Below are 12,937 nucleotides of genomic sequence, written 5' to 3'. Positions count from 1 at the left end.
GTGTGTGTGTGTGTGTGTGTGTGGGTAGGTCAAATAATTCTGCTAGTGCAGTGGGAAAGCAAAAGAGGTGAATTTATGTTTGGGTTTTTTAAGCCAACATTAGCCAAGTTCAATCAATTCAATCAAATTTTCCAAAAAAATCATAAAGAATGAGTCACATGATATTCCATAGATTTTTTTAATTTTTTTTTTTAGATGTATAAGAAATTCCAAGGAAAATACATGCCCAACAATGAACCGGTCCTGCTAACAAGTGGCAATGACATTCATCAAAAGCTTGGTAGACCACAGGCCGTGCACACTGCCATATAAGGCACAGTTGATACTAATAATACTAATAATAGCAAGTATGAGAAAAACCAACCTGGATCCTCAAAGTAGCTACTTCGTCAATACAATGTTATCATCATGTTTGCTCATCAGACCTAAAAAATTTTGGTTTAATCCATCACTCAATCTCTGAATGAACAGAGGCAGGAGTGACGGAGAGAGAGAGAGGAGGAGTAGGAGGATTGAAAGAGAAGAAGAGGAGTGGGTGATGATGACTTCCTCTTTACTGCCACTCTACCTACAGCAGATGGCCATTTATTTTTGCATGGCAAGCCGCCAGTTGAAATCCATTGTTAACGACGGCCCAATGCCATTAGATCAAAGCCAATAGTGATCAGATGGCGTTTTTAGGAGTCGTCCGTGTCTCTTCCCAAAAGCTGGATTGTCAATAAATGGCTGCTGTAAAGAGCCGGTTGAGAAGACTCGAGTTGACGTGAAGTCAATAGACCCATATTATTACAACGGCACAGTATCGCCGTCACGGGTATTATCATCATAACAACAAATTTGACAATCCTTGAAAACAAGATTTTTTTCAACTGTTCCAGGAAAGTACTTGAAGGGAGCATTTTGTCGGAGCTCAGTAAAGTAAGGGGTTAATGTCTCTTCATCTAAAGCAGCTGTTTTCATCATTTCTTCATTTCAACAATGATAATGAACAGTGATACTTCAGTTCCCCTTACAGTCATGTGGCCTCATATTCAGGTGGTTTGCCAGAAACACGACCCCTGGATGTTAATGTCGCTCCATGTCACCTGAACGTGTAAATATGTGGGCAACTGGTTGTTTCATTGGCAATTTCCGAATGTGCTAAATTGGGTTTACACACACACACACACACACACACACACACACACGTACATTCCAGCTAGGTGTAAATATCACATACAAATCTTGAAAAGACCAACGTCATGTAGTCGAGTCTCAGTGACAAATTTCCTGTCCTGCCAAAGTGTACTCGGGCAAGACAATTAACCCTAATTTGCCCTTGATTTTTGTGTGTGTGTGTGTGTGTGTGTGTGTGTGTGTTATTATAAGTATTATTATTATTGTTGTTGTTGTTATTATATAAATTTGATGCGGATGATAAATACAGGGTAATAATAATACTAGCAGTCTCAGCCTATAGAAGAATAACTATAAATGAAATGTATTATTGTTATTATTATTAACTAAGAGATGGATCAGTAAACAACCTGAGCAGCTCTAACTATAAGCTTCATCAAAGAGGAAGGTTTTAAGTCTAACCTAGGAACATTAAGGAACATTTTTTATCCCCGAAAACTGCTCAAAGTAACCATGGGTTAAATATGCATGGACTGGTTTTTCCGCATCCTTTTGAGATGGGATTGATTCTAATGTTCCTTATATTGCGCAGGTGGAAGAAGGCTGTCCTAGAGACTTGTCTTGTGTTTGAGTCAAAGATAACTCCAAGGTTAGTCACAGTAGAGCTGGAGGCCAGAATTATGCCATCCAAGGTAACTATATGCTCAGATAATGTTTCTCTGAGGTGTTTAGGGCCACAAGATTTTCGGTTTCGGCTTCGGTTTTGTCCGAATTTAGAAGTAAAAAGTGACAGGTCATCCAGGCCTTTTATGTCTTTAAGGCAGTCCTGAAGTTTGTCTACCTGATCAGTTTCATTTGGCTTTGTTGATAAATACAGCTGGGTATCATCTGCGTAGCAATGGAACTGTATGTGGTGCTTTCTGATACTGTCATATACCGGAGGCGCTTGTGCATCTTGAATGTGTCCATTCAAACACCTCATTGTATTATATGACCCGTTGCTGTGAAATAATTCAGCGCAGTCCACGGCGCTGACACCTCAGATATCGAGCCATCAAAGGGCACGAGTGACGAGCAGGCCGTCCTGGGCATGTGTACTGTATGCGGAGAGGTGTGTGTACAGTATGCTGGTGAGTGTGTGTCTGCATAGTCAGACACAGTGCACTGTACCTGCATGTGTGATTTTAAAAGTAGGGAAAAGCCGTTTTTTGCATCCCGTCTTGGCTGTTTGCCGGCAAGCGGCCGCCATCGTGTTGTCTCTGGCAGCTGTACACACACATCTCTGAGCTGGATGCTGAGCTGGCCTCCTTCTGCCTCCTGGCTCATCTCTCTGCCAAACAAATGGAAAAGACCATGTTTTTTAAAATTTTTTAAACGTATTCTGAGCAGAGCATTCAAAGGAGGGTCTTTTTTTTTTTCCTTTTTGACCCGCCTACCTGTCGACTTTAAATGTGTTGAAAGAAGAAAACACTGCAAAGTATTATTATCATTTTAAAAACTGTAAAACATAATCCTTTTGCTGCTGATGCTTACATAACTCATGTCTTACTAAGTGTTTTTCTCCATTAGTTAGTATTGTAGAGAGAAAGAATAGAAAGAGATGAACAGCATGGTTTCCAACAATACCTGAGCCCAGGATGTTGCAATTAGTTTTTTCTCTGAATGTACATTTAGTCCTTTTTCAACAGGAAACACCAGGGTTTGGTTTTGTCTATTTCCACACATTAAAATTCAACAAATGATATATATTGGAAATAAGGATAATAAATCATCTGTAGATAATACATTTTTTTAAGGAAAATGAAAATATAATTTTAACCATGTGAGGTTCAAATCTTGACCCCTGAATCCACTTGCAGAATTTGGTTTGAATGAAGTAAGAGGGAAAAATGACCCCCCAAAAAGTTATTTTTTTAGATACAATAATAATATTTAAACATTTTTTTTATATATAATCATATTTGGCTAATACCCACTTTAATATTAAGAGACTATATGTGCCACAATAGCACTGTCCTTGGACGGAGGCAACCAAGAATATCAGGCTTAGTTGTTGTTTTTTCATTAATATGACATGTTTTGGGAATCTGAGATACATTTTAAACATGTGAGGCGGGTTGGATTATAACACAATACCATGTTTCAGCCAAGGCTAATGGAGAAAAAGACGAAAGGCGCTTTGAGCAGCCGTTTACGCGTGCGATAATAGAAAGGAAAAGGGGCTTTAATAGAGTGGATTGACAGAATGCACTAAAGCCAAGCATGAGTAAAATAAATAAACCACTGGGCTATTTCGTGCTTCACAGACTCCTGGCTTCAAAGGGATTTTAAAATCAATTAGTCTTGTCAAAACCACTCTCTTTCCCAATCTCTCTCTCCCTCTCTCTGCACAGACCTTAACCTGAATGTTTTGATGAAGCACAAACACAGCCGCATGAAGACTCAGTAGCGGCAGCGATAGCAGAGCTTCCCTTTGATGTCTGACTAAAGTGACTATTGTGCTGCATAATGAGACTTGCGCTGACCTTTGTGGATGAAACTGACCTTATTATGAATTCAAAAACAAAATTAACTCAGCATTTTCACTACAAAGACTAGTTATCTGTCTTTTCTACTCTCTCTCTCTCTCTGCCGCACACACACAAACACACACACACACACACACACATATAGACATACTGTTGTTCTATCTCTTCGAGGACCAGTTTGAGATAAAGACTTTACAGAGTGAGGCCATTTCGGGAAAGCGAATCAAATTTAAGTCAAATCACACCATAGATCATCTCAAGGCACTGTACATGCTAACAAAGGAAAAAATATGATCTCTTGTTCTAGTTCCTGTCAGAACTCGTGCTGCAATGAATTACAGTCGTCCAGTCTAGAGGTAACAAATGCATGGACTCGTTTTTCAGCATCCTTTTGAGATAGGATGTTTAAAATTTACTTAATATTGCACAGGTGAAAAAAGCTGTCCTAGAGACTTGTTTTATGTATGAGTCAAAGTAGAGCTGGAGGCCAAAGTTATGCCATCCAAGGTAACTATATGCTCAGATAATGTTTCTATGAGGTGGCAGAGTACAATGACCTCAGTTTTGTCTGAATTTAGAAGTTAGAAAATTACAGGTCATCCAGGCCTTTATGTCTTAAAGACAATCCTTAAGTTTGTCCTATCTGATTAATTAAATCTGGCTTTATAGATAAATACAGTTGGGTGTCATCTGCGTAACAATGGCAATGTATGTGGTGCTTTTTGATAATAACGCTTAAGGCAAGCATATATAAAGTGAAAAGTATCGGTCCCACCACAAAGCCCTGTGGAACTCCACGATTAAATTTTTGTAGGTATGAAAGAGTTAAAATTAACAAACTGTAATCTATATAATAAGTTTGACTGAGGCGCCTTTGATCCAGATAATGTGTTTTTGTCTCTATAATAGAATCTTGTGATGAATTGGTTGTGGTAAGGGGTACAAAATCTCTTGTTATGTTTAGGTAACTGCCACCTTTCTGTCCTTCTGTGTCTTTGTTGTTTCCCCTCCCTGGAGTGTCTTGTCTGTCCCCGGGTCGTCTCTCTGCCTGACTGTGTGTTTGTCCCAATTCACATGCACACCTACATCTCACCACCTCATAACGCCACAAGCAGCTGCAGTAGTTGAGGCAGTTTCAGTCCAGTCGTGTGCCACGTCCAGCTCTCTACACCTCTTCTTGACTGTTTGGAATGCCTGACCTGCTCTGCCATCTCATCGTCTCGCCTGCCCCTAACCACCATCTCCAACCACCTCACCTCACCCCCTGCTCAACTTCCAGCCGCAGCCTCTGTCTTCAACTTAAACATAACCCAACTTTAACTGCTTATTGTGTTCTTGCACGTGTCCTGTTCATTGGCCACAAAATGGAACTGAATTTAACAGATAGCAAGTACATTACGTCAGTAAAACTTGTGTGCATTGCCATGGTAACAAATGCAAAGTTTACCCAGGGCAGCCCCGTTGTCAGAGGGTAATGTGATACGATTCAATACTACTGGCATAGCCACCTCCAAATATCCCATTCACTTAGCATATCAAAGTTTGCCAGTGGATGTATTTGAATTGATGCATCATTTTAAAAAGTTTCTGCAAGGTAATTTTGGCCTTCTGGTTAGCTCGGCTACACACCTATGTTCCTCTCCTCTGTCAATCTGAGGATATGGCTCTTTCCTTGAGACAGTAACTACCAGTGTAAACTTAATTTGTATCAAACTCGCAAAAATACCAGTAAACAATGTTTGGTTGTTCATTTTTGTCTGGGCGTTACTATTGACTCAACACTAACAGTGACTCTAGTTCCACAACTAAATATTATTGAAATTTCTGTATCTGAAAACCTAATTGCCACACCATTAACATTTTTTCTATATTACATATGCCCCTGTGTTTCCTATCTCCTATCAAATATGTAGGATTTACTTACACACAAAATGTGGTGGCAGTTGATCTTATAATTGTTATTAGATCATTTAATAATTAAATAACACGACCTGACCTGTATAAATCTGTCTTTATACTGAACTTTAAACCACCTATAGTGACCTGCAGGAGTTCATGTGATTTCTAGACAACGCTCTACTTTGCTCATATTCATTGTCAGTAATGAAATCAAACCAATTTTTGTTTTGCCACTGACGCACAGTGGCAAAAAAAAAAAAAGTTAACTTGCATTTAGCAATAAAAAAAATTTCACATCTTAAAAAAATGAACAAACACAATATTGTGACGAATAACACACATTTAAGTTGTTATTTTCCATATTTACAAACAACATACAACACTGAATGTAGGTTATCATATCAAGATATCGATACATTGTTGAACTACAGCTCATTAAATGTGAGAAGAAACAATGAGTTTGAGGTTAAACAGGCTGTTGCAGGTCCATTTCATGCTGAGCCAACCTCGGCTACAGTTAATGTAAATGGGAACAGTGGAAGATTTCTCTGTAGCAGTCAGAGAGTCTGTGTTATTTTGTGGATAAGATCTCCATCTTGTGGCAGCAGGACCTCATGTGTAAATGATGGGATGAATTTGGCTTAGGTCAAATGAGAGATTTCAAAGTGGATTCAGTCAAAGCCCCTCTGTCGTGGATTTGAGATTGTATATCAATTTTTAAAAAAATCAAATTGAAAACTGTCTGTTACATTGAGACAAGCCTGTAATATGGACACTTTTAGTTTTTTCTCCTTGATGCATCAAGCATCAATAAACTGCTCCTGCTTCAGATATCTGGGTCTTCTGAAACTTCTATGTAAAAAATGATAATGAGGTTGAATGAGAACTCAGATTACACACATTTTTTTTGTTTGGATTTCTTGTTGTGAAAGAGTCACACCCGTCTCAGTGGACCACACCTCATACTCACTTAAGAAAGTCTGGACAGCAAAAAAAAAAAAAAAAACATTTTGCAAAAAGGATTCAAACCACATTGTAGGTGGTTTGTGATGCGATTCCAATCGTATCAGCCCCGTTACTCTGGCTGCTGATTTCTGAGTTAATTGGAAGAATCATTTGCACCACTCGAAACACAACAACGTTGTCTTACCCAGAGTGACGATAGACGGCAAACGTAATTTCAGATGCCTATTGCTGCATCCATGAAGACAGGTTGGCAATTTGCTTGCAGTCTGAACAAAGCCTTTGTCATTCACACATTTTTGGAATATGAGAACATTTTGGCTGATCGTCAACTTTTAAGGACTATTTAAGGGTTAAGAATTGGTTTGAAGTTTCAGGTTTTGGTAAGTTGTGATACTCGGGGTAAGGGTTGGGGGATAGGGAATACATAATGTTAACAAGTGTGTAAGTAAGTAGAAAGTAATATTCATGTAATATAGCACCTTTCACCGAGCAAGTCACAAAGTGCTTCACAAAAGCACAGATTGTAAAAATTAAACAATGAACAAACTACATAATAAGTACTTGTACACATAAATAAGTTTTGAGCTTCTTTTTGAAGGCATCGACAGAGTCAAAGGTAAGTGCATCGTCATGAGTCATGGCCTCATATGTGTAATCATATTTTGTATTTAATCATGTGTGTGTGTGTGATTCATGTAATAAACCTGACAACAACTATAGCTTTAAGTATATGTCGAAATACTTAAAGTGCTAAAGTGCATAAAACAAACATTAACAATTTGTCAGTCAAGTGATTGTCCATTTTACACATTGTTTTAGAATCTTCAACATTGGACCAGAATTTTGGCAAGGAACTGATGTCCTTTGATGATGTCACGTGTCCTTTGATGTTGAGAACTTGTCATCTGGTCAGTTACTTATTAGAAACCAACACACCGTTAGTTGGAGAAGAGACACTGAAGAAGAGACATTGGAACATTTGAGGGACCTTTTTTTTTTTTGCGAAATTGCATCAAATTCACATTGAGCCGCCTGTTTGAAAGCAGATAAAACTGGTAAGTTAAACTGAAGAAAAAAACTGGGAGCAAAAGCATCTCAGTCTCGTCCAGACTGAGCTCGAGGTGGTGCGCGACATCCACTGAGAAATGTCAGCCAGCCTTGCAGAGATTGTTGCTGCCACCTGGGTTTCGGATTGTCGAAAGGAGTTGGGTGTCATCTGCGTAGCTATGGTAAGAAAAAGCTGTGTGAGTAAAAAACAGTGCCTAATGACCTGGTGTACATAGAGAAGATGATGGGGCCCAGAACAGAGCCCTGGGGGACCCCAGTAGTGAGGTTGCAGGGTGCAGACACAGATCCTCTCCAAGTAACCCTGTAAGTGCGGTCCTTGAGGTTGGATGTGAACAGGGAGAGTGCCGAGCCTGAGACTCCGAGTTGTTGGAGGGTGAAAGGAGGATCTGGTGGTTCACTGTGTCCTCTTTGACTGCTTGGAAGGCAGTCTCTCTTTAGTGCCCTGCCTTGAATCCAGACTGGTGGGGGTCAAAAAGGGTTTTCCGGAAGAGATATGCAGAAAGTTGAATGAAGACAGCACGTTGTAGTGTTTCGGAAAGAAATGGTAGATGAGATTTTCACATCAGATGGGTTAAGTGTGGGTTTCTTTAAAAGAGGATTCACTCTTGCTGCTTTAAGTGTGTTGGGACAGTAAGGAATTATCAGAGGTATTGATGAAGTGGTTGAGGAAAGGAAGGAGGTCAGGAGCGATAGACTGAAGAGGTAGAGACGGGATAGGGTCAAGGAGTCAGGTGGTGGGGCGTGACTAGGGTAAGCGAAAGATGATAGTAAGATTAACAGCTGGGATGTTAACTTCTTTGTCTGGATGTTGAAATCACTAGCGGGGGCCATCTTCTGGGATGAGGCTTGTAACCTCACACGTTCTCCTTCTTGGTCAGGTATAAAGAGAAGATGATGGAGCGATCTGAGGTGCAACAGAACGACACGCTGTGCAGCAGGAGAAGCCGCTACCTCATCATGGAGTTCACCGGAGAGGGGGGCTTTGGCAAAGTTGCCAGAGCTGTGGATTTAATCACATCGCAGGACGTGGCCCTCAAGATCTTAAAAAAAGAGACTCCTTCTGAAAGAGAGGTAGATCATGTCATTAACTTCAATTATGAATTAAATGAAATGCTGATACCATAGTCTGACACTTAAACTATCATTTGTCCTATTTTATCCACAGATCATGATGCTTGATGCGCTGCGCGCTCTTGACCCAGTCAAAAAGAATGTGGTTCACTTCTTTGAGAAGTTCCAGGACCAAGGGCACACCTGTCTTGTGTTTGAAAAGCTGGACATGAACCTTTTCACACTCCTCGAACAAAGACAATGGGAGCATTTGACCCTTAATGAAATCCGTCCCATAGCTCACCAGGTAAAGACTATGTTGCTTTCGTCAACCGATCGACAAGTGGCAACACACTCAGCCGGCTTGCGGCGCGTTGCATACTGAAGTCACATGGCTGTATTTCTTCTTCATCTGTTTGAGCCTGCACCCTGGTCAGAGGTGTCTGTAACTAACATTTGACATTGTGTCCTTTGCTCCCGCAGTTGTTGACGGCTCTCGACGGCCTGAAGAGCCTCGGAATGGTTCACGCAGACCTCAAGCTAGACAACATAATGCTGGTGAACCACCTGAGTGAGCCCTTCAGGGTCAAACTCATTGATTTCGGCCTTTCCTTCATGAGCTCAGAAGACAAACTTGGGAAGAAAGTCCAGCCTGCGGGTTCCAGGTAGGTTCAACTGACACAGATCCTATCATGCTTGGAGTTGTGTGTTTATGTTGTTAATTATCCAGCAGAGATTGTGTGAATCTTCAGTTCACATGCTGAATTAGACAATGTACCAGCAGCTCTTGTGCTTCTCGTTTCCACTCGCAGGGCACCTGAGGTCTCCCTGGGCCTCCCCCTCTCTGAGGCTATAGACATGTGGGGTCTTGGCTGCATCCTTTTTTACTTGTACCTTGCCCGTCGCCCGTTTGCAAAACACTGCCAGTACCGGGCAGTAAGTAGTACATTGTGCCACAGACACATGTCCAAGCCCAACAGGGGACTTGATGTAGAATGTCAACTGACGTGATTCTATTCTATTCTCTCTCCAGATGAAAGGCATCGTGGAAATGCTGGGCCAGCCAGCTGACCACCTCCTCCATGCTGGTCGCTTCACTGAAGGTTTCTTCAAGAAGAACCACAAGGAGGACGGCCCAGTATGGAGGATGAAGGTGTTTTTACCCATGTTGAGTTTTTCCACAATTAGAAAACACCTCTTTTTAAATTGTTAAACACATTGCGGGTGAGGTAGCTGACCGACATGTTTTGTACCTGTAGACCCCAAGGGAATACCAACGTGGTACCGGCGTTAAGCCCAAGAAATGGATGAGTCCTATTAAACGCCTGAATGAGCTGATAACCGTAAGTCGTCCATTTCATGACTACAGGATGAATCAATGCCAAGCGTTCTCTGTCACCGGGGGACGGGAAGCAGGTAGGAAATCTGAACTGTCACCTCCGTCGTTTTTGAATCCAGCTCCACCCGTGGATTTGGAGATTCGCTGAGCTGGAGGACAGAACAGCGTTCGTCAGTCTCCTGAAAAGCCTTCTACACACAGACCCAGAGGAGAGGATCACTCCGGCGAGGGCTCTCACGCACCCTTTTCTCACAATGGTCCATCTGTTGAACCAAACCGACAGCCTGCAGTGAGTAGCTGTTTCAGTTCCGGTAGGCTTGTGTGGAGACAGGATTGGAACAGTGGCAATACTTGTTTGCCGATTTGAGTGATCCACTAATTCCTTGTCGTGTTGTTGTTCAGCGTTACGGATGCCTTGGACAAAATGCGCGTCGTGGGATTTGACGACTCAGATGGTGACCTATGTACAGGTGGTGTGGCTGAGGAGGAGTCCAGCGATGAAGAGGCCGCGGCCGCGCCGCGCCCCGTTGACACGGACTCGGCCGTTCAGGATGGCGTGGGCAACGGGCGACATCCAATCTTTTATTTTTTCATTTTTTCCGTTCTTTATATCTTTTTAACACTTCAAATAAAAACGGAGCTACGTGTCGACGGTGCGTCTGAGGAGGAGTCAGCCACGCCGAGTGCGAACACGACTGCAGCGGCCGGCGGCCTTTGCTCTGTCGCGGAGGACTCGGCTGTGGGCCAACACGGAGCCGATCCAGCCGACCAGACTTTGACCAGCGACAGGAGTCCACCTGCCACAGTGAAGAAGGAGCGACTGAGGGATGTGAAGAAGTTCCTTGACAGGGTCAGGAGTGCAATGTTTAGAAGGAAGTACAGTAAACATGAATGAAAGAACGGGCCAAGCGTTAAAGTCTGACTCTTGAATCATTCTTGCGAGGGGTGAAGGGTCGGCATGGTGGGTTGGGGATAAATGGTGCTGCAGATCTTCTCTGTTGAAGGATGATTTCTCTGCTTGAGCGTTAATCGCCGTCCTCACTCTTTCTAACCAGGACCAGACCGGTCCGCCTCTCCTCCCTATCCAAAATACTGTGATTTAGAAAGGGAGGGAAGATGGTTTGATAGAGAAGTGAGGGACGTTATACATCAGCGAAACCATCACTCAACAGAGAAGATCTGTTCGCCAAGTGCTTCTCTCTCTCTCTCTCTCATGCATTCATTATTATTATTATCATCATCGACAAAGTCATTAAATATATAAGTGTATCAACAAACAAAGCGACGGACCCTGAGAGTCTCGACCAGACAGTCTGACATGAAGAAGATAACCAGGACAACCTTCACAGGCGTCATATGATTTGTTTATCCTTGTAAATTCCTTTTTTTTTTTTTAATTCAAATTCATGAACAAATGTCAATACATTGTGTAACAAATGTTCATTTCCTCTCTGCTTTGGAGATGACACCATGACGGTTTGTTCGAGTCAATTATAACACAGATGCTGATCATCCAGACTTATCAATAAATCATTTGGTCAATAACATGTTATGAAATAGTCGGGAAAAAATGGTCATTCATGATTTCTAAAAGAGTAAAGTGACATTTTCCAGTTGCTTTTTGCATCTGCATTAATCTTGCAGATTATGACATGCGCACACAAGTGCGCTCATGCAAAGAAGAAGAAGAAGAAGAAGTCTGTCTGCCTGAACGTGCACAGCGACAGCGGCACCAGGATTTTTCCCGGTTCTGCCGTTGGACAGGCAGACTGCGAAAGGCGGTGGATGCATTTGAGTGAGCGAGGGAGTGATGATGGGGAATAGAGCGCCGCACACAGCTCTACAGTGGAGCAAAGGCTCAAAACAGGAAGTTGGAGATATTTTGTGTCGTACTGTTGTTTCGGTAATTAGTCAGTGACATTCATTTTAAGACTAATGCGAGGGCTGGCATCTTTGTCAGGTCAGGTCACTGTCTCTGGATGTCATAGTCTTAGATTATAGTCTGAACATCCTGATTCTAGGGAGACATTCCATCTGTTTGACGACGACATGATTCTGACGGTTAAATACACCACGCCGACAGGGGTTTTTGGGACATCATGCACTGACACTTTGGTTGATCTTTGTACGAACCAGAAATCCCCTCAATACATTGAGTAAACGCTTCTGCTCAACACATCTTCGGTCTCCGTCTGCCTGTTTCAACTGCATCAATTTCTCCATCATGCTTCTCAAAAGCTTCCCCACTCCGTCAGCACAGCTCCAGCCTCCACCAGGCACTTGGACAATGTCCATTCACTGCACAGGAGAGACTCTGGACAAGTAAGAGCTCCTCCGGCTCTGAGGTCCACATGTTTTACAGCTGTATAGCCAGCAGAGGGCGCTCTGCCTCACAAACACATCTTTTCTCCATTTGATGAGAGATCCCTGCAATGCATTAATGTAGTGACTCAAGTTCTCTTTACTTTTCACGCAGACGAGTGCAGATTTCACTTGGGAGCCGCAGTAGTTCCCCTACTATAATAATATATGCAGAGATTACAAATACTAGGACAGTGTGGCCAGTACTCACTCCAGCAATGATATGGAGCAATCAGACAGCAGACCACATTTTCCTCTCCATTCCTCTCTGTTCTGCAAATGATCAAAAACTCTTTGCACAATATTCCCTCATCGTGTCGAAACTCTACACACAAGCCAAATGACACAACACCTATGACGGGGGGGAACAGGAGAGCGTCCCTGCTGCGTGTCTGTCCCGCAGAGTATTTTAAAAAGTGGGCAAGGATATCACGTGCTGGAGCGCGTGGCTGCCGTGTTGGCGTTCCCCTTATATGGAAGTGAGACGCGTGGTGGCAGTTGACCCGTCGGGGTCAAGCGGCTGTGCAGGAATCAAGATCAATAATGTATTTCACATCATTTCCATTTGAGGTAACACCCAATTAATTAAAATCACCCAATTGATCTGAAT

The 12,937-nt window shown here is 42.3% G+C and overlaps 1 protein-coding gene across 4 annotated transcripts; it reads left to right on the top strand.

Annotated features, from left to right (window-relative positions):
• The first annotated feature begins 7,433 nt into the window (after window positions 1-7,433).
• Window positions 7,434-11,518, top strand: LOC118289804 (homeodomain-interacting protein kinase 1-like). Of its 4 annotated transcripts, none has more exons than XM_035616844.2 (9): window positions 7,434-7,564; window positions 8,456-8,648; window positions 8,743-8,934; window positions 9,111-9,292; window positions 9,440-9,563; window positions 9,661-9,795; window positions 9,887-9,970; window positions 10,086-10,255; window positions 10,369-11,518. In XM_035616844.2, exons 2-9 carry the CDS (start codon window positions 8,469-8,471, stop codon window positions 10,859-10,861), a joined length of 1,560 nt encoding a protein of 519 aa, XP_035472737.2. In that variant the 5' UTR covers window positions 7,434-7,564; window positions 8,456-8,468; the 3' UTR covers window positions 10,862-11,518. The 4 variants fall into 4 exon arrangements, with proteins under 4 accessions (XP_035472737.2, XP_047184383.1, XP_035472738.2 ...); XM_047328427.1 differs by lacking the exon at window positions 7,434-7,564 and adding an exon at window positions 7,577-7,738 and having other exon boundaries at window positions 10,086-10,277; window positions 10,369-10,506; XM_035616845.2 differs by lacking the exon at window positions 7,434-7,564 and adding an exon at window positions 7,584-7,738.
• Window positions 11,519-12,937: the final 1,419 nt, after the last annotated feature.

The sequence above is a fragment of the Scophthalmus maximus genome, chromosome 18 (genome assembly GCF_022379125.1).
Source record: "Scophthalmus maximus strain ysfricsl-2021 chromosome 18, ASM2237912v1, whole genome shotgun sequence".
Classification (NCBI taxonomy): domain Eukaryota; kingdom Metazoa; phylum Chordata; class Actinopteri; order Pleuronectiformes; family Scophthalmidae; genus Scophthalmus; species Scophthalmus maximus.
Note: the sequence above shows the minus strand (reverse complement) of the source record. Positions and strands in the feature narration are given on the sequence as shown.

Bases quoted from the DNA above. Each gene is read 5' to 3' on its own strand.
- LOC118289804 (XM_035616844.2), top strand. From the start codon at position 8,469: ATGATGGAGCGATCTGAGGTGCAACAGAACGACACGCTGTGCAGCAGG. The intron at 9,293-9,439 runs GTAGGTTCAACT...TTCCACTCGCAG, and splicing joins GTCCAGCCTGCGGGTTCCAG to GGCACCTGAGGTCTCCCTGG. The intron at 9,796-9,886 runs TTGAGTTTTTCC...TTGTACCTGTAG, and splicing joins TGAAGGTGTTTTTACCCATG to ACCCCAAGGGAATACCAACG.